Source organism: Apodemus sylvaticus, chromosome X (genome assembly GCF_947179515.1).
Source record: "Apodemus sylvaticus chromosome X, mApoSyl1.1, whole genome shotgun sequence".
In the NCBI taxonomy this organism is placed as follows: domain Eukaryota; kingdom Metazoa; phylum Chordata; class Mammalia; order Rodentia; family Muridae; genus Apodemus; species Apodemus sylvaticus.
In genome coordinates this window covers 38,134,443-38,154,462 of record NC_067495.1, presented here as the reverse complement: position 1 = coordinate 38,154,462, position 20,020 = coordinate 38,134,443, and the positions used below count along the sequence as shown (strand labels likewise).

General features: G+C 42.8%; 1 protein-coding gene across 6 annotated transcripts in view; it reads right to left on the bottom strand.

Annotated features, from left to right (window-relative positions):
• Positions 1 to 13,214: 13,214 nt before the first annotated feature.
• Positions 13,215 to 20,020, bottom strand: part of LOC127674814 (F-box-like/WD repeat-containing protein TBL1X) — a 158,000-nt gene continuing 151,194 nt past the window's right edge. For all 6 annotated transcript variants that reach the window (XM_052170553.1, XM_052170555.1, XM_052170554.1 and 3 more), the window contains 2 exons: positions 17,608 to 17,709; positions 13,215 to 16,486 (listed from right to left, as the gene is read on the bottom strand). In XM_052170553.1, coding sequence (XP_052026513.1) covers positions 16,460 to 16,486; positions 17,608 to 17,709 — 129 coding nt within the window. In that variant the 3' untranslated portion in view covers positions 13,215 to 16,459. The remainder of the gene's footprint in view (positions 16,487 to 17,607; positions 17,710 to 20,020) is intronic.

The following is a 20,020-nucleotide window of genomic DNA, read 5'->3' as shown; positions in this document are numbered from 1 at the left end:
AGGGTTTATTGAGCTTACACTTCCACATTGCAGTTCATCACTAAAGGAAGTCAGGACTGGAACTCAAGCAGGTCAGGAAGCAGGAGCTAATGCAGAGGCCATGGAGGGATGTTTCTTACTGGCTTGCTTCCCCTGGCTTGCTCAGCCTGCTCTCTTATAGAACCCAAGAGCACCAGTCCAAAGGTGGCACCACCCACAAGGGGCCCTCGTGCCTTGATCACTAATTGAGAAAATGCCCCACAACTGGATCTCATGGAGGCACTTCCCCAACTGAAGCTCCTTTCTCTATGATAACTCCAGCCTGTGTCAAGTTGACAAATAAAACTAGCCAGTACAATTGACCCCTTGTCAACTTGACACACAAACACATCACTATTAAGCCTCATCCCTTACTTTCTTATTCATCCCCAAGATCTAAATTACTTTAAAAGTCCCACAGTCTTTACATATTAAAAGTTCAATCACCTTAAAATGCCCAATATCTTTAAAATTCAAAGTCTTTTAAAAGTTCAAAGTCTTTTAACTGTGGGCTCCACTAAAATACTTTCTTCCTTCAAGAGGGAAACATATCAGGGCATAGTCACAACCAAAAGCAAAACTCAAACTCCAAATGTCCAATGTCTGGAATCCAACTCACAATCTTCTGGACTCCTCCAAGGGCTTGGGTCACTCCTTCAGTCCTGCCCTTTGTAGTACACAGCTTGTCTTCTAGGTTCCAGCTGCCTGTACTCCACTGCTACTGCTGTTCTTGGTGGTCATCATATAGTACTAGCATCTCCAAAACGCTGCTAACTTCCACTGTAATTAGGCTTCACCAATAGCATCTCATAGGCTCTCCTCATGGTGGCAAGCCTCTGCTCCTATGCATGACCCATTCAAGTCCTGGGCCATCAATTGCAACTGAGGCTGCACCTTCCCCAATGGCCTTCCGTGGCCTCTCACTGTGCCAAGAGCCTCAGCTGCTCTTCATGACCCCTTCATGCCTTCAAAACCAGTACCATCTGGGTGACACTTACACAGTACCAAGTCCAGCCACAGCACAATATACAACTGTGGCTATCTCTGGAACACACTCTCTGTGCTCTCAGAAAACACTTCCCAGAAGATTTCATCTCAGTGATGCTGGTCTCTTCTTAATCACCGCTAATTTCTTAGCTCCAGCTAACCAGCATCAATAGTCCCAGTAACACAAAGGTTTGCTTTAGTGGTTCTGGTATCTCATTACTTACAGCTGATTCTTCAGCCCCAGCTAACCAAAACCACAGAATCTTCACAATCAAAACATGGCCGCTGTAAGAGTTTTTAATCTTCCCTCTGAAATTTCACAAGCCAGGCCTCCATCTTTTCTGCACTGTTCGTAACATTGTCTTCCAAGCTCCTACAGAACTTTCCACAGCTTTTATAGCTCAAAGTTCCAAAGTCCTTCCACAATCCTCCCCAAAACATGGTCGGGTTGTCACAGGAATACCCCACTCCTGTTACCAATTTGTCTTAGTCAGGGTTTCTATTCCTGCACAAACATCATGACCAAGACGCAAGTTGTGGAGGAAAGGGTTTATTGAGCTTACACTTCCACATTGCAGTTCATCACTAAAGGAAGTCAGGACTGGAACTCAAGCAGGTCAGGAAGCAGGAGCTGAAGCAGAGGCCATGGAGGGATGTTTCTTACTGGCTTGCTTCCCCTGGCTTGCTCAGCCTGCTCTCTTATAGAACCCAAGAGCACCAGCCCAAAGGTGGAACCACCCACAAGGGGCCCTCCCCACTTAATCACTAATTGAGAAAATGCCCCACAGATGGATCTCATGGAGGCACTTCACCAACTGAAGCTCCTTTCTCTGTGATAACTCCAGCCTGTGTCAAGTTGACACACAAAACTAGCCAGTACAACAGGCTTTGGAGATTTATAGCCTTGTCCTATTCCTGTTCCCTCCCTTTGTTTTTCGTATGTGTATGTGATCAGCCAGCTTTTTGTTCTTTCTGCAATGCCTTCTCCATCATTGTGGACTCTTCTTATGGAAGCATAAGCCAAAATAAATGCTTCTATAAGTTGCTTGTGGTCGCAATATTGTATCATAGCTAGAAATAAATAACTCATAAAGATCTTAGTACCAAAGGTGGGTTGTTTCTGTGAAGAACCTGACCATGTTGTTTTCAGAGAAATGTGAAAGACTTTAGAACTTTGGATTAGAAAAACAGTTAAATGTTGTAAGCAGAGCTTAACAAGCCATTCTAGGTGGATCCTGAAAGACAGTAATGATGACACTAATGGAGGCCCAACTTGTGGTTTCAGAGGGAAGCAGGGTCCCTACTAGCAACTTGGAAAGAAGCCATTTATGTGATATTTTGAAAAACAATATGGATAAATTTTCTACTATCTCAAGAACTTGACTGGGGTTAAATTAAAAGGCAATGGATTAATTTGGCAGAGGAAATTTCAAGACCATATAACATGTAGTTCATGGCATGGTTATTACTGTTTATTCTTAGGAAGATCTACAATGAAAATAGTGCAAAAATTGTACAGTTTGGAGAAGAACATTAGGAAGCTTAATGTTACTGCAAAGCCATGTGTCAAAGAAGTTGTGATTATTCAGATTATATTAAAGGGACTCCAACATATTTGCCCAAGAGGGCACCTGATAGCTCAAGCAGCTCTGGGGCTGGTCATTATAGAGAGAATATCTGTGTCTGTATGGATGTGGTACCTGTCAATAATAAATCTGATGGCCTATGGCTTGAGTAGAAAATAGGACGTAGGACATCAAAGAGGCAGAAAATTCTAGAACAGAGCAAGGCACCTGGAAAGATGTGACGAGGTGGACACATGGTAAACCTGAGCAAAGGGAAACAGTCACATGGCAGAAAATAGATTAGAATAAATGGGTTAAGTTATGATCTAGTCAGACAAGAGCCTAGCTATGTGGCCAAGATATTTGTAAATGTATTTTTAGTCTGAGTCTTATTTTTGAGAGCATGGGGCTTAGAGAAAGAACTGGGACAAGTTTCTACAGATGTCGCCTAACATGGGACAATTAGGTCCCAAGCTAAAAATGCCTGAGTGAAAACTGGGGAAAAGTCAGACTAGCTGGACAAGAGGCCTGGTCTCTAAAAGTCAAACATATGAACTAGGCAACAACAACAGCCCAACAACAATACAATGAAGAAAAAAAAAAAAAAGCAAAGGCAAAGCTTCCTAGAAGAGCACAGAATGACAGCTTTGAAGGAGTTTTTCTAGCCAAGGAGCAGGAATCTGAAGAGAGAGAGAGTGCAGAAGGTGGCTTTTTAAAGAAGCCTCTACTGAATTTAAAAACAGAACACAGCAGTTGATGCTTCTCACAATGGCAGACACAGAAGGAGCCAAGAGGGAGTGGGTCCTAGTTATAAATGGGGTAAATGCAGCCAATGCAATGGTGGACAGCAAAACCAGTGGAGACTTCCCAGAGAACAAAGCTACAGAATAAGCAACTTCATGTCCTCCCAAACTTGGCACAGCCAGTAGGCTCAATGTTGTCCAATGGAAATTGATGATCTACATTCATGGCTTTCAGAAATCAGCCGTAGTTTGGCTGCTGTGGTCAGAGCTGGGGCAGAAGCCCGAAATGCCTGTCCCTGTAAGCAAAGGGACGGGAGTATGGCCAAGTGCAACTCAGCTTCTGAGTTAAAACACAACAGACACAGGAAACAGAAACAGACAGATTTTTGTGAATTCTAAAGCAGCCTGATCTACACAATAAATTCAGGGAAGAACCTCTGCAATAGATACAGCTGTTTGCAAATGACAATCTAAAACTCAAAATGACACATTTCCTCCCCTAAAAGGTTCTATGTAGGATTTTGCTTAATAATACAAACATCTTAGTAATTTAAAAAATACACATCTGTGGTGGTTTGAATATGTTTGGTCCAGGGAGTGACACTATTAGGAAGTGAGGCCTTGTTGGAGTAGGTGTGGCCTTGTTGGAGGAAGTGTGTCACTGTGGGCGTCGGCTTTAAGACCCTTATCCTAGGTGCCTAGAAGCCAATCTTCCCCTAGAGGCCTTCAGATGAAGATGTAGAACTCTCAGTTCATCCTGCACCATGCCTGCCTAGATGATGCCATGCTCCCATCTTGATGATAATGGACTGAACCTCTGAAGCTGTAAGCCAGCCCCAGTTAAATGTCCTTAAAAGAGTTGCCTTGGTCATGGTGTCTGTTCACAGCAGTAAGACCCTAACTGATATAACCCTCTGCCCAAGAGGTAGTTAACTGTTTTATTTCTATCAAAGGAAACAAGTTTCCTTTGCCCAAGGTGGCTTCAGAACTTCCCACATTAGACTAAAAGAGGCATTAGACTAAGAGGGATTCCAAAGAGGAGCACATCTCTTTCCTTCTTACCATGAGCTGAAGACCCTACCACTATTTTCCAAAGGAGGCCATATACTTTTCTCATCTGCAGCAGGGGCCCTGAAACCTTCCACATCTGCCTATAAAACTGTAAAACCTTCTAGATCTCCTCAAGGTTCTCTAAACCCTCTAAATCTGCATAAGAGACTCTAAGACCATCCACATCTGCACAACAGGGCTTCAGATATATCACTTCTCATGAATATGTCCTCAGACATTTCTCCTTTCCACAGATGTTCCCCAAACATTCTAATTCTAATATCAAAAGGAGGCTGAGCCATGCTCCCTTTGTATAAGGGTGCTTCAGAACTTTCCCATCAGACCATAAAGGCTTTAACCCATCTTTGCTTCCATCAAAGATGGGGCTCATATCTTCTCTTTCTGTTGAAATAAGATCTATCTATCACTATTCAAGAGAGTCTTACACCTACCACATTTGTCCAAGTGTGGTGGCTTGTACATGATTGGCCCAGGGAGTGACCCTATTAAAAGGTGTGGCCTTGTTAGAGTAGGTGTGTCACTGCGGGTGTGGGCTTAAGACCCTCACCCTAGATGCCTAGAAGTCAGTCTTCTTTTGTTTTTTTGTTTTTGTTTTTGTTTTGTTTTTTGCTTTTTTCGAGACAGGGCTTCTCTATGTAGCCCTGGCTATCCTGAAACTCACTCTGTAGACCAGGCTGGCATCGAACTCAGAAATCCACCTGTCTCTGCCTCCCAAGTGCTGGGATAACAGGTGTGCACCACCATGCCTGGCTTGGAAGTCAGTCTTCTACTAGCAACCTTCAGATGAAGATGGAGAACTCTCAGCTCCTCTTGCACCTTATCTGCCTGGATGCTGCCATGTTTCTGCCTTGATGAAAATGGACTGAACCTCTGAGCCTGTAAGCCAGCCCCAATTAAATGTTGTCTTTTATAAAACTTGCATTGGTCATGGTGTCTGTTCACAGCAGTGAAACCCTAACAAATACAGAATTTGGTAACAGGAGTGGGGTATTGCTGTGATAGGCATGACCATGCTTTTGTTTGGAAGAATGTGGATATGGGGACTTTGGATTTGGAAAGCCATGAAATGCTTTAAGTGGGGCTTAATGGGACAGCCTAGTAGGAATATGGAAGACAGTGATGCTGAGAGTCATTTGGAGTGTGTAGGCCTGATGGCCCAAGAGGTTTCGGTGGAGAAGAACTCTAATATGTGGCCGAGAGACTGTTTTTGTGATGTTTTGGTGAAGAACAGGGCTGCTTTTTGCCATTGTCTGAAGAGACTGCCTAGGGCTAAGGTAAAGAAATTTATATTAATTGCATCTGCAAAGGAAGTCTCAAAAAAGCTCAACAAAGACTTTGTTCTCTGGTTTAGTCTGATGAAGAGAATTTTGAACAAACAAAGCAAGCTGAGAAAGGAAAAGTGCAAAATATATAGTTTGAGTATTAAAGGGGCTCCAGGAAGTGAGATGGAGCTGAATTCAAGGATGTTAAATTGAATTAAGGGAGTGGTGATCTTGAGGCAAGATTCCACCCAGCTAAATTTAGGTCCAGGCTTGGTAGTACAAGCCTTTAATCCCAGGAGGCAAAGATAAGCAGATCTCTGAGTTCAAGGCCAGCCTAGAACAGAGCAAATTCTAGGTGAAGAAAAACTTAAATCCAGGCTTGGTGGACCACACCTTTAATCCCAGTGCTTAGGAGACAGGCATGCAGATCTCTTGAGTTCAAAGTCAGTCTATGGAGCAAGATTCAGGACAGCCAATTTAGGCAGTGAAGGAGCTGGGAAAAAGGAAGCTAGTGATAATGTAATAGAACAAGGGGGCAGTGTTCCAGCTCCTGCATGCAGCAGAACTCAGCAGCTTCAGCCATGTGTCTCTGGCTTTATATTCTAGAGGAGAAGGAGACTACTGGGACAATTGATGCTGGTTAGCTGGAGCTCAGAAATTAATGTTGATTAAGACCAGCATCACTGAGGTGAAATCTTCTGGGAAGTGTTTTCTGAGTGCACAAAGAAGCTGTATTCCAGAGAGAGCCAAGAAGCTGCATTCCAGAGATGCAGCTCATGCTGCAGCTGTACTTGGTAATGTGTAAGAATCACCCGGGTGGTGCTGGTTTTGAAGGCATGAAGACATCATGAAGAACAGCTGAGGTTTTGCACTGTGAGAGGCCATGGAAGGCCATTGGTGAGAGTGCACCCTCAGTTGTAATTGACAGCCCAGGACTGAAGGGGTCACACAAAGGAGTTGAGGCTTGGTACCATGAAGAGAGCCTATGAGAGGCTTTGGTGAATTGCAGTGGAAGACCGTAGCATATTGAAGATGCCAGCACCATGGGATGACCACCAAGAACAGCAGTGGCAGCAGGGTTCATCAACCTGAACTTAGAGTGCTACAGAGGGCAGAGCAGGAGAAGTGACACCAGCTCTTTGGAGATGCACAGATCATGTGTGGATTTCAGACATTGGAACAAGAAGCTGTGAAGTTGAAATTGACTTGGGGTACCCAAGATGTTAAAGATGCCAGAGCCACAGGATGCCTGCCATGGAAAGCTGCTAACAGGGAGTGGAACCAGCCCAGGAGAAAGAACCTTGTTGCAATCAACAAAGATGAAAAAGGAGTTGAAGATCTGAAGACTGCTTTGCCGTCAGACATGGACTTTGCCCAGCTGGTTTCCTGTCTTGCTTGGGGGATTACAGTTAAGAGATTGGATGAATCTCAGAGGAGACCTTGAACTTTGGACTTTTAACACTGTTGAGACTGCTATAGACTATGGGGACTTTGAAGTTGCACTAAATGTATTTTGCACTATGCTATGTTTAAGTATGGCCCCCATAGACTCATGTTTGAACAAGTCTATGGGGGCCAGGGAGTGGAATGTGGTGGTTTGTATATGATTGGCCCAGGGAGTTATTAGGAGGTGTGGCCTTGTTGGAGTAGGTGTGTCACTGTGGGTGTGGGCTTAAAACCCTCACCCTAGTTACCTGGAAGTTAGTCTTCTACTAGCATCCTTCAGATGAAGATGTAGAACTTTCAACTCCTCCCTTACCATATCTGCCTGGATGTACCATGTATCTGCCTTGATGACAATGGACTGAACCTCTGAACCTGCAAGCCAGCCCCAATTAAATGTTGTCTTTTATAAAACTTGCATTGGTCATGTTGTCTGTTCATAGCAGTGGAACCCTAACTAAGACACCAAGGATGTTTCAGTTAGGGAGGCCTTGAGGCATTATCTTTCTGTCCAAGATGCTTCAACCATCTGCAAAAAGGGGCCCAGGGCTTCCCATTGTGGCCAAGAAAGTGTCCAACAATTGCCTATTAATAATAGAGGATTCTGAGTATTTTACTCTGGCCTAGAGAGCCAAACAACAAACCTCCTTTTCCCATGGAGACCTTGGATCTATCAAGGGTGACACAGACATTCACTTTCCATCCAACAGGGAAACATGTTCCTCACCAAGGTACAATAGCATTTCCCCCTTCTATCCATGCAGGGTTCAAACAGAGGGGGCTGAAATCTAACCTCTCTTATTTAGGGAGCACCAATCCCTCTATAACAAACAAAGGGACCCCAGGCTTGCTCCTTCTGACCTAGGATGCCACAAATATTCCTACATTTTCCAATAAACCCCCATTGGAAAATAGGACATGGAAATTTGTCTTCTGACTTTAAGTGCCAAAGATTAGCCTTGGCTTCAAGAGGGATTCCTGAGAGAAGAGGTGTGTGGGAACAGATAAACAACTCAAAGTCAAATCCTGGGTTACAAGCTGATGGCCTATATTCTGTTTAAGACAGCTTTCCAGATCCCCCCCCCCCCCCCCGCCCCCGCACCCCACCCCTGTTCTGCCCAAGACATTTTTTTTTTTTTGCTATTCTAAAAGCTCTCTGAATAGCTGAACTCTTGGAGATCAAAAGTCCAGTATTTTATTTACATACCAATTCAGTCATTACTCCAGGTTCCCTTTTGATTATCCCATGAATCAACATCTCAAGCACATTTTTTTAAAGATTTATTTATTTATTATATATAAGTACACTGAAGCTGTCTTCAGACACCAGAACAGATCTCATTTCAGATGATTGTGATCCACCATGTGGTTTCTGGGATTTGAACTCAGGACCTCTGTAAGAGCAGTCAGTGCTCTTAACTGCTGAGCCATCTCTCTAGCCCCAGCAAGTACATTTTTTAACATTGCAAAAGAATTTTGAGATCTGTCTCCCTTCATTAAGTACAGACAAAAGGTAGTTTCTTGGGACCTCCACCCTGAAATTACCATTCCTACCATGCCTAGGCCTGAAACTGAAACTCCCTGTATACCAGGCTGACCTTGAACTCGGAAATCTACCTGCCTTTGTTAAGCACAAACAAAAATCTTAGCTGGGTGAGATCTTGCCCTGTGATCACCACTGCCTAAATCTCTTTATCTTCTTCCTTAGTATCTTTCTGACAAGCTGGCTCATAATTCATCTGCCTCTGTTCTTTTAAACCTGTGAAGCTCCTTATACAATTCATATTGCATCCTTATATTTGGCATAGTTGAGAAATTACATACTTTTGAACTCATGTTTTCAGAGTTCTTTCCCACAGGCTTAAGGGCTGTCTTGAAGGTCACACCATTTATCATTTTGCTGAGACATAGACACACTTTTGCCTCTTGTATTAGTGTTGTCTTTTTTTATCATGGAGTCATTAACCTTGGCAGAGAGACATTACCAGATAACCTTGGCAGGAGGAACATAAAGTAAAAAATACATTGTTATCCAAACAAACATTACACTCACAGCAACAATCAACACTCATGGAGGCACATGCCCTGCTGGCTCTGTTCCAAGGATCGGAACCATGTCACACTGTCCTTGCTATAGCCAAGCTGGACTTGGCATCCAAGGAGCCTTCAGGCCTCTTTATAATCAACAGGGTCTCAGGTTTTCCTACTCTTATAAAGTAGGTGTCAGACACAATCGTTTTAATAAAAGGGTCCTAATATTTTCCCATTCTGAACAAGGGGTATCAGATCTGCTCCTTGTAATAAACTAGGACTCATATATGCCCTTTGTGACTACGTGGAGGGGATGCCATTCAGAAACTTCCCCTCTGATCAAGGGTAGGAATACATTCAAGTTGTGTCCATGGGGCCTCAGACTACCCTCTTCTGCCTACAAAAGCCTCAAATATTTTCATTCTGTCCCGTAAGGCCTTGCATGTGTCTTATTCAAGAGGTGAAGTCTGTGACCTGTTATCTCTAAGGGAGTGTAGAATCTTCTCCTTAAACCCCAAAGTTCTCAGACTTTTTCCATTCTTATCAAGGAGGACTCAGACATGCTCCATCTGACTGAGAAGAGCTTTTGATCTTCCACTTCTGGCCAAAGGTAACTCATACCTATTTCCGCCCAAGGGGTCTCAGACCTTCCTCAATGGACCAAAGAGGCCTCAGACCTATACTATCAGAACTGGGGGAAGCAGATCTTTGACTTCTTCCAGGAAGGCATTAGGCGTGTCACAAAGGATCATCAGAAGATATCTAACTAGTCTTGAGTAAGGGAGCCTGTGACCCACTCCTTCTCCTTAACAGACATCTGTACACGACCCAGTTGACCAAAGGGGCCATATGCATTCCATCTGTATACAAGAGGGCCACAGAACTTCCCTTTCAGCCCAAGATGGCCTCAAATATGCCCCATATAACCAAGTGGGTCTTAGAATACTCTACTCAATCATGCTTCAAGCATTCTTTCTCGGGATGAGAAGACCTCAAACCTATACTTTCTTTCCAAGGGGACTTTAGACTTTAATCTCACCATGGGGATCCTTAGGACTCTCACTGCTGCACAAGAGAATCTGAGACTTAGGTCCTCTTAACAAGGGACTCTGAAAGAATGTTGGAGGTACCACAGCAGGTCTTCAAACCTCCTCTACTAAGGAGGCTAAACCAAGAGCACCTAAAACCTTCATGTTTTGCCTAAGTGAAAACTATGAATTCTCTCCTTTAACCAAGGAAACTTCAGACATTCCATTTCTGTAAAGGAGGTCCTGAGAAATGCCCCTCTGATGATATTGGATACTGACCTATCCTGTGACCAAAGGGTCTTCAACTTTCAGTCTCCACTCAAGGTGCCTCAGACATCCATATAAACAAGAATGCTAAAGAGCCGTCTATCCATGGGAGCCTCATATCTACCCCTTCAACTAAGAGGGCTTTAAATTTTCTACCCCTGAACTGGGTGGCCAGACAAATAAAAATGTGCCAAAGAGACTTCAGAGAACTCTGGAGTGAGGGTCCATGTCAGAAGAGCAAAAAGCTTAGCATGGAGCCCAGGTCATTATAGTCAAATTGGTCATGGGAAGTGAAGACCCATTCTCTATACCAACACCCATATAGCTGATTATAAGTTTAAGGGGAACACAGAACAAAATTCTGTTCAAATCGCTGCTAGTTTTGCAGCAGAGTTCCCAGATATATGGAACTTTTAGATTTCAATGAAGATTTGGAAATCGATGAGGCAGTGTATGCCCTATTCTATATTGGGCAATGTTCCCTGGGACATTCACCCTCTGCCCAAGGTCTTTGACCATCTTGTTCTGCCCTACTCTGCCTGACACTTTCCCTCTTTGAATGATGTAGCTTAAGACCTCCCCTTATTGACCAAGGGGTTCTTCCATGCAATAGTTCTGACAGTGGGGCTGTGGCTTCAATATGCTTGGCTCATGGGAAGTGGCACTAATAAGAGGTATGGGATTGTTGGAATAGCTGTGGCCTTGTTGGAGGAAGTATGTCACTGTGTAGGCAGGCTTTGAAGTCTCCTAGTGCTCCAGCTCTACTCAGTGCAGAAGAAAGTCTCCTCCTGGCTGCCTGTGGAAGACAGTCTCCTAGCTGCCTTTTAAATCAAGATGTAAAACTCTCAGCTCCTCCACCATCCTGCAGTCTGCCATATTTTCTGTCACAATGAAAATGGACTGAACCTCTCAAACTGTATGCCAGCCACAATTAAATGTTTTCTAAGACTTGCCTTAGTCATGCTGTCTCTTCACAGCAATAAAACCCTAAGACAAGGGCCATGAGAGATTCTGTGTATAAGCCTGGGATTAACAATCAGTCTGGAACCCAAGCTACCTGCCTTCAAGCCAGTCACAAGAAAAGCCCGCCCATATGTGACAGATGAACACAAAGTAGAGGAACTAATTTAGCCAGAGATAGCCATATAACCTGTGTGAAGAATGCTTAAGACTGTTTTATGGTCTCCTCTAGATTGGCATTCTAAATGGTGAAGACTTGGAACTGGCTGAGTCAGTGCTGGGAACTCCCTCTCCTGTACAAGGTACAGGTTACATTCTATTTCCCTTCCAGTCAAGGCTATTTGAGACTTCCCTATATAAGGGGGTTTAGACCTTCACTTTTGTCCAATTGAGCTTCAGAAATTTCCACTTTCAGAAGAGGAACACAGCTTTCTCTATTCCTAAGGGGTCTTAATCATCCCTCACTTAATTGGAGAAAGTGTCAGACCTCTCTCCTAGACCATACCTGTTTGCCCAAAGGGGTCTTAAACATTCATTTTCTGTGATGAGGCCCTCACACCTTCTTAGTAAGCTGATCTCCAGGACAGAAACCTGGTCAGGAGCTAGTTTGAATTCCTGACATTCTCAATTATGAGATTTATCAGGGTTCTGAACTTGCTACAACCTTACCAGTTTTTCTGTCTGGTGACATGGTCTACTGTCCCATACTATCTAATAGTTGTATGAGGTAATTTTTTTTAAGAGACAGTATAAATACTGAAAAAGGCAATAAAGGCTTGTCAGAGCTTGCTCTTTGGAGCTTTTTATTCCACCCATGCAATGTGTATATAGTTGTTGGAGTTTGCTCATTTGAGCTTTGTTCCACTCACCAAATATGTGTGTATGTATGCTTGCATGTAAAGTGATTGGAGTCTCTGTTTCTTCTAGTGTTTTTTCTACAAGTGTGATATTCTTCCTTTTTCCCCTTGCTCATATAGTTAATGAACTCTGAACCTCCTGTCTGATCAGTGAGGAGCCCATGAATAAAAGAACCAAGAGCCTAAATAACCAACCTCTTTACTCAATCCTCCACTAACAGCAGGTGTTAATCATAACAAGTTAGTGGCTTTTGGCCACAGAATAGTTAATTAGAAAGGTAAATACTACCAAGTTTAAGCAAGTTTTGCCCCTGCAATCACTGAAGCCACCCACTTGCCTGCCTCGGACCTACCTGGATGCTGGGCTGGTTCATGACAATGGTACCTAGTCAAGAGCTATTACGTAATGTTCCTCCACTGAACAAGGTATCCTGGACTATTCACCTTTAGCTCAACAGGATCTGGGATCTTTCTGCTCTCATCTACTCTGCTCAACATTTTCCCACTGGAACAGACCTTTCCTTTCTGCTCATGGGGACTTTGCACCTACCCATCTGATCCAAGACTGTCTCAGATCTTCACCCTTGTTCAAGTGAGCTTCAGAACTATTCCTCAAATCATGGGAACCTTAGAGCTTTCCCCCTTCCATGATGGCCTCACCCTTGGGTGGTGGGGGGTGGTGGTGCTAGGTGTCTGACTTAGATTTGGGGCTTGTGGGAGTAAGTTTGTGCCACTTAACTGATCTATGGATACACAAATATGTCACCTCATAATCTTGCTACCACAGATGGGGCCAAGACCATCAAAACCTCTCCACCATGATGGACTGTGCCTTCTCAAACCAGAGCCAAAATAAATGTAAGTTTTGTCAGGTATCTTCACAGAAATAAGTGATCTACATTGTTCTCTCCTTCAGGTGTCAGCAGATGTTACAGATTCCAAGCAAGATGAAACAAACAAAAAGAAAAACACAGTCACTATGTTCTCTAATATCAAAATAGAGCAATTTATTCAAGACACTGAATATGATCTGTTGATTCTTTCTTGAAACAAATGAGCTACAACACACAAGGTGATTTTTTTCTTCTCGAAGAGCGTGTGGGGTGAATGGGAGTGGGGGGATAGAGGACAGAGGGGGAGGGGAGCTTTGATGGTGCTTAACAGAATGTGGAAAATGTTGAAAGAGGACCATGTCTGGCTGTACGTCTGACACAGACAATAAAAACTGCACAAGCCAGAATTCAAAACTTCAGTGAGTTGCAGAACACATTTATGCATTTGACAAGAAACAGAATGGAAAGGTATAACAAAGGTTTAAAAAGGGAAAAGCAACAAGGAACAAAGCAGATCCTTACATGTGACAAAGTGCACTTCACTTGGCTCCATGGTCTATTTCTTAATCAGACAGAACAAAAAGTCAAGTCCTATGGTGTTGAGTGGGGTCAGAGAGTTGAACTTTGTTAAGGTCCATCTGGCCCTTCGGTCCTCTACAGGCAGCATCCTGGATGTGCTGGGAATGGTATATGGTTACTTCAAACTCAAGGAAAAAATACCTGGAAAGGCTGCTATGTGACTACACTGCTTTCAAGGTTGAATTTGGTCACAAGACTAACCATTCCTCACAATGTTTTAGGAGTTATACACAACATTAGGTAACAGCATAATACATGGGCCACCCCTTGACTACAAAGATGATGTACCTGCCCTATGACAGCAGGCAAATGATGGCGTCCAAATGATGGCCGCTCCAGAAACAGCTGCAGACTGAGCTGTCTTATGGGGATGAACTTCAGGGGTGTGGGCTGCATTCTGCTTGGTCCTCATGTGGCCAGCACTAAGTTCCTGTCCATGTTAGCTGTAAGGCCAGGGAAGTGAATGGTCTTTAGGTTTATTCTTGTGTAGATTGAACCTTTTTGTCCTAGTCTCACAGCCATTGACTCCAAAATAATAATTCTTATGTGGCTTAGATTCATCTAGGGGGTGTAGCCTGGACACCCAGAGATTGTCTGATGAACCCGTTATGTGCCATCTACCCATTACCACCATATAGCAATGTGGAACTTGTCAAATGAAAGTCATACCTTTACAATAGGCTGGCATCTAACAGCTGACCTTCTGTAGAGATGAACAGAAACTTATTTGGGAAACAATGATAGGCTTTATCTGGACTTCCAAAATTATATCCTAAAGCTAAAGCAGTCTCAGGGCAGGAAACTTCATACCCACTGACACAGAGACATCTGCTATGATTAAAATTTCCACAGAACTTGGGCTTTGTTAAGCATTTAGGTGGCAGAATCCAAACTCACCACTCAACTCAATACCACAACACTTAAGAGGGCTCACATAATTTACATGTCAAAGTGGAGGCCGATACATGTTTTGGTGCTAACATTTGTCTAGCTAACATTTGTGTAGGGAGCACCTGACCTTCCTTGCTGGTTGATTTTTGGCTTCATATATGTATACTTTTCTCTAAGTAACACTTGCCTCAGCTGCAAACTGGACCCTGCATACTGCCTCTTGCAGACCCCTTCTGGTCTGTCCCCCATTACTAATTAAAGAAACAAGTCAGTGTTAAGTTATGACAAGAAACGAACAAAGGCCACCTGATTCAATGATGGCAAACTTTACTAGGCACGCTATGCCTTATTTTGTTTTTAAAAACTAGCCAAAATTTTTCATTCATATTATTTTCTCATTTTTTTTAGAAAGCTTTGTCCTAATCTTCTGTAAGAGAAATTGGAAAGTGGGCAGAAATGATAAGTGACATTCTACCTGGGTCATAATTCTTTCTTAGGATTGAAAGTCTCCCTTGAGACTCACTGTCTTCACAAGACTGAGTGACACTGAGGCCTTTGGGTTGGTTTTGAAAGATTCACCAAGCATGCTCTTGATAAAAGTGCCCATCTGTAGCTACACTGTTGTAAGAAAGATGTAGCTGGCAAGTGCCGTAAGCCACACTTGGTCAGGGTGGCTTCTTCACTATGTTCCTACTGGCTGCTGAAGTAAATGTGTACCAAACAGTTCAGCATTCTGCTTGATGCCTAACCAGTGGGCTCTTTCTTCCCCACCAGCTGCCAAAATAATCCCCTTGTTCTTCCATAGGACGCTTCCCAATCCACGGCTTTCCTAACTGCCTTTCGTGAAGCTGAAGGGAAAGGGGTAATTAGACACCTCAGACTCTGCCAGTGTCTTCTTAGTCTTTTAAATATGAATTTCACAAAACTCTCTATGTCTGATGGCCATTTTAGGATTTTAAAGTCATTTTAACATAAAAATATTTTTTTCAAAAAATACTCCAGGTTCTTTCTCTTATAAGTAAGTCTTTTTTTTTCTGTAAAAAGTCCCCATCCCTGCCTTCTTACATAAAGCACTTACTATGCTCTGAAAGTGCCTTTGGGACCTAATGTGAAGCAACTATGAGAAAGGGACAGAGTAAGCAATAGGTAGGAGTGGGGCAGGAGGGAAGGAGAGTGCTGTCCAACAAAGATCCACTGTGTGCATGTGGCCATATCTATGCAGGATTTCATTAGCAGTGAGACCACACCAGAGCAAGGACATCAGAGGAAGGGGTGGGCGACAACAAGGGAGGACAGAAGGAATAAGCCAAAAACAGTTTTCATCTGAGGTGGGAGGCCCCCAGACCACAGAATTTTAGCAGATAGAAAAACCACCAAAGAAGGTTCTAGAAAATACAGCGTTGGGATTACAAAGTCACACATTTTCATTGGTACAAACTGGTCTTTTGGAAAGCAACTATAGTATCCAAATTGATAGGAGGGAAACACCATAAGGGGCAGGTTTTTCCTCCCTTTTGGTTTATCACAGCATTTTTTCTTTTTTCATTTTTTAAACCTTTTCTTTATTTTTGGCACAGCTTTGTGTTTCTCCTTCCCTGTTCAGTCATCAGAGCCTGTTCTGGATGGAAACCAACCATGCACCATGTAGCTGATGGCTTCATCCTTCCCCAGCTGAGCATTCTAGATGGAAACCATATTCCTGTGATACAACCATGCTTATGACTTTGTATATGTTTGTGTTTTATACTTCTGGATGGAGATTAGGGGAGGGGGAAAATAATCCTGTGGCCAGGGACAGGTGATTTCCAAGTAGACTCGAACAAGTCAAGTTCACACAGTTTGGAGCCCATCATAGGAAGGGTGCTGCAATCCCACACATTCACTGCTGCTCCATTAGAATGGTTTTGTTTTCTACATTTTGTGTTTACTTTCGGAGATCTAAAACACAGACCTGGAAAGAAGGATAAAGTGTCTTATTAGTCTGAGCGATAACATCAAGTACCTTCAAACACGTGCTAGCAGGGTTCAACCTAGCCACCAACTTTATGCTTGTAAAATTTTAACAGAACAGAGTCAAGGAGAGAGGAAAACTCTAGAAACAGGATAAATTCTAAACATCAGAGTGACTAAACTCTAGCCAAGACCAGGCAAGGGAAAAGCCAGATGAAGGACCATTCCTAGAAACACAAGAGGTCATCAGCAGAAGTCACAGACTGGATGCCTATATGGTGGAGCAGATAACAAAAGATCTCAGACCACACCACCACTCAGTTCATTAGCCAGAATGCAACCTCAAGTTCAAAGGCATATTAAACTTTACATATGCTAGTGGACCACAATGAGATCCACAGAAACCAAGAGGCCTGGCTGAAAACTATGTCTTCTCATGACACTGTTTGGACAGAATATGCACATGGCAACAGGATAGGAACAAGTTCTATATACTAATGCTATTTGTGGTCATATATTTCTTGACAATAGTGAGGAGTCCAGAGCATTATAAGAGGCTTTTAACAGCATCCATGGGCTCCATCAGTGAAATGCCAAAATAATCCCCTTGTTCTTCCATAGGACGCTTCCCAATCCACGGCTTTCCTAACTGCCTTTCGTGAAGCTGAAGGGAAAGGGGTAATTAGACACCTCAGACTCTGCCAGTGTCTTCTTAGTCTTTAAAATATGAATTTCACAAAACTCTCTATGTCTGATGGCCATTTTAGGATTTTAAAGTCATTTTAACATAAAAATATTTTGGCACCCTGTATCAAAGTAGTGACAACCAAATAGGACTCCAGATATCCCCTATGTCCTGGAGCATACACATGTGTACATAGTCACTGCAGGTAAGAACAATCAAGTTCACTGACATTCAGGGACAAAGAAGACTATTTTTAACCCAAACAGAAGCCTCCTTTATAACACATGCAAGTATGTGCCTATGTAAAGAGCAGCTCTTATGTAGTAAGTTCAGCAGGACCAAGAAGCCTCACAAGACCTTTGAAAGTGCCTAGTGTTGGATCAGGGATCAGCTGCCCGGCAACCCTTAACTTCTAGTAGACTAGAGGCACCACTTACAGAGCCATCAGATGCACTGGCACCCACTTTGTCTCCTCGAGCATTCCAGCACACCTCAAATATGCCACCTGTTCCTCGGTAGCTGTGGACGAGACTTCCACTCTGAAAAGCAAAACATTTGTCATGGTAACTCAGATGAGCTCCCCAAAATGACAGTAATAAAGGGGGTACACTCTTCCTCCATATTTGACCAAGAACTTTTCAAGCATACTGAAGTTAAAGGAATTACCCTAAATACCAATCTACTGCCACACACACAGAACTGCCGCCACATTTCAGTTCATAGCCAAGGCTATGCCAAGACAGCAGGTTTCCGTGAGATACACACTTGCCAGATATGGACCTTAGACTAATGACCTCTTTGACCTTTTTCTTTCTTCCCACCCTTCAGTGCTGGATTTGAAATCTGGAACATCGGGGTATTAGGCACAAGCTCTGCCACAAAGCTATATTCCTTACTCTCCCCAGTGGTTCTACTAAGATGTTCTTCCTCCATGGTGCTTAGGTATGAGTGTCCCTTACTAAGCTATCCTTTCTTGTTTCCTTCCTAGGGCTTGGATCAACCTTCTGGGCTGAGGTCTTTGTATCTGCTCCAGCCACTACCTAGGTTCCTGCTCTGATTATCATCAAACTTCATCTTATTCTCCTGTCTCCTTCTCAGAGCCTTTGAGTGTGCACAAAGGACCCCTCCCACTAGGAATTAGACCATTACATGCATTAGTGTAGCATGAAGTTAAAACTCAATTTTGGATATAGTTTGTAAGAATGAACATACACATTTGTACTGAGGTATTTGTTAGTGGTTGGTTTGGCATGCATCACAAGAGTCAAGAAGCCTTGCTTTCTCTAGACTTGAATAAATCTTCATTTCACTAAATGTCTTTATAAAACATGGCATGAGAGGTCACTGTGATAGCTAATCTTGGTTGTCTACTTGATTATATCTGGGGTCAACTAAAACCCAGAAGCATTTATTCTGGGAAGACCCACCTAAAATGGACCCCATACTTTCTGGTGGTAGCCCTCATAAAAAGCCACAGAAGGAAGCTTATGCTGTTGGCCTGCTTGCTTTCAGTCTCACCAACAAGTTCATCTATCTTGCTGCTAAGACATGACTTGACCGATAGAGCCTACATTATCAGAATTCTAATGTAGACTGAAGACCAGCTGAGCCACCCAGCTTTGTGAACTTTAAAACTACCTTGGCCCTTCCTTTGCAATCAGACAGCCATTGTTGGACTATCTAGACCATGGCCTGTAAGCTATTCTAACAAGCTTCCTTTTGAAACAGATTCATTTTATCTGTTGCATTCCTCTAAAGAACTTTGACTAATACAGTAACTAACCCCAGTGTCCGCCAACTACTCATTACTCCATACCCATAGCAATAAAGTGCCCTTGCCATACATATTTACTTGTTATAAAATACATATTTACCATTATCTAGCTATAGTAAGCATTAACAAAGCATAATGAAAAATGCATTTAGGTAAATATTAGTTTCTGCTTATATAGAAAAACAAAGTATAGTAAACATTGAACTATGAAGAACATCAGGCCAACAGTATTATATATGTTTATAGCAAAAGGATTAAAACAGGTTCTTAATATGTCTCAAAATAACTCACTGCTCCCTTCAATATGAACCTAGTAACTTTTGCCTGTTTCAGCATCCTCTCAAGACACACAAACACCCTGACTCACTCACTGTATAATAAGTCAAGTTTCAATGAAACAGGCTTGCAATCCCAGCTACTCCAAAAGCTGGGAAAGGATTCCAAGTTTGAAGCCAACCTGAGCTGTACAGAGTGAGTTGAAGGACCCTAGATTCAATCCCCAGTATTAAAAAAAAATAAAGAAAGTGAGGGAGAGGAAAAAAGAAACCCAAAAAAGTCTAACCAGTATTCCTGTAACACTCATACTGTATTGTACTGGGTGTTGTGAGTCACCTAGTAAAAATATGCTATGTCATCTTATAGAAGTGAACTGGGCTCCATAGAGGCATATTCTTGGCACCTTCAAAGTGAGTTACCACTAGCAAAATCTATTCTCTCTATATGAGTAAGTCTTCCTACATATGTTTCTACCTTTTGTTCTGTTTTGCTTCTTGATAACACAGGCCAGGCTGGCTTAGACTCCTGATTCTCCTGCCTTTTCAGTGCTAGGATGACAGACTTCTATCTGCACACCCCAGAGGTATGTTGCCAAATTTGGGGGTATGTCCCTGAAAAGCCTGTGATCTCAGTGGACTCCTGGAGCATGACTTATTTACTGACTCTCCTAACACAAGGAAGCATGAACTTAAGAATTCCAATCCTTCTAAATGCTGACCTACCAAAAAGAAAAGGGAAAGATGAATTACATGAATGTGAAGCATTGGCTCTTTCCTAAGGCCAAATTGTCTCCTTATCTT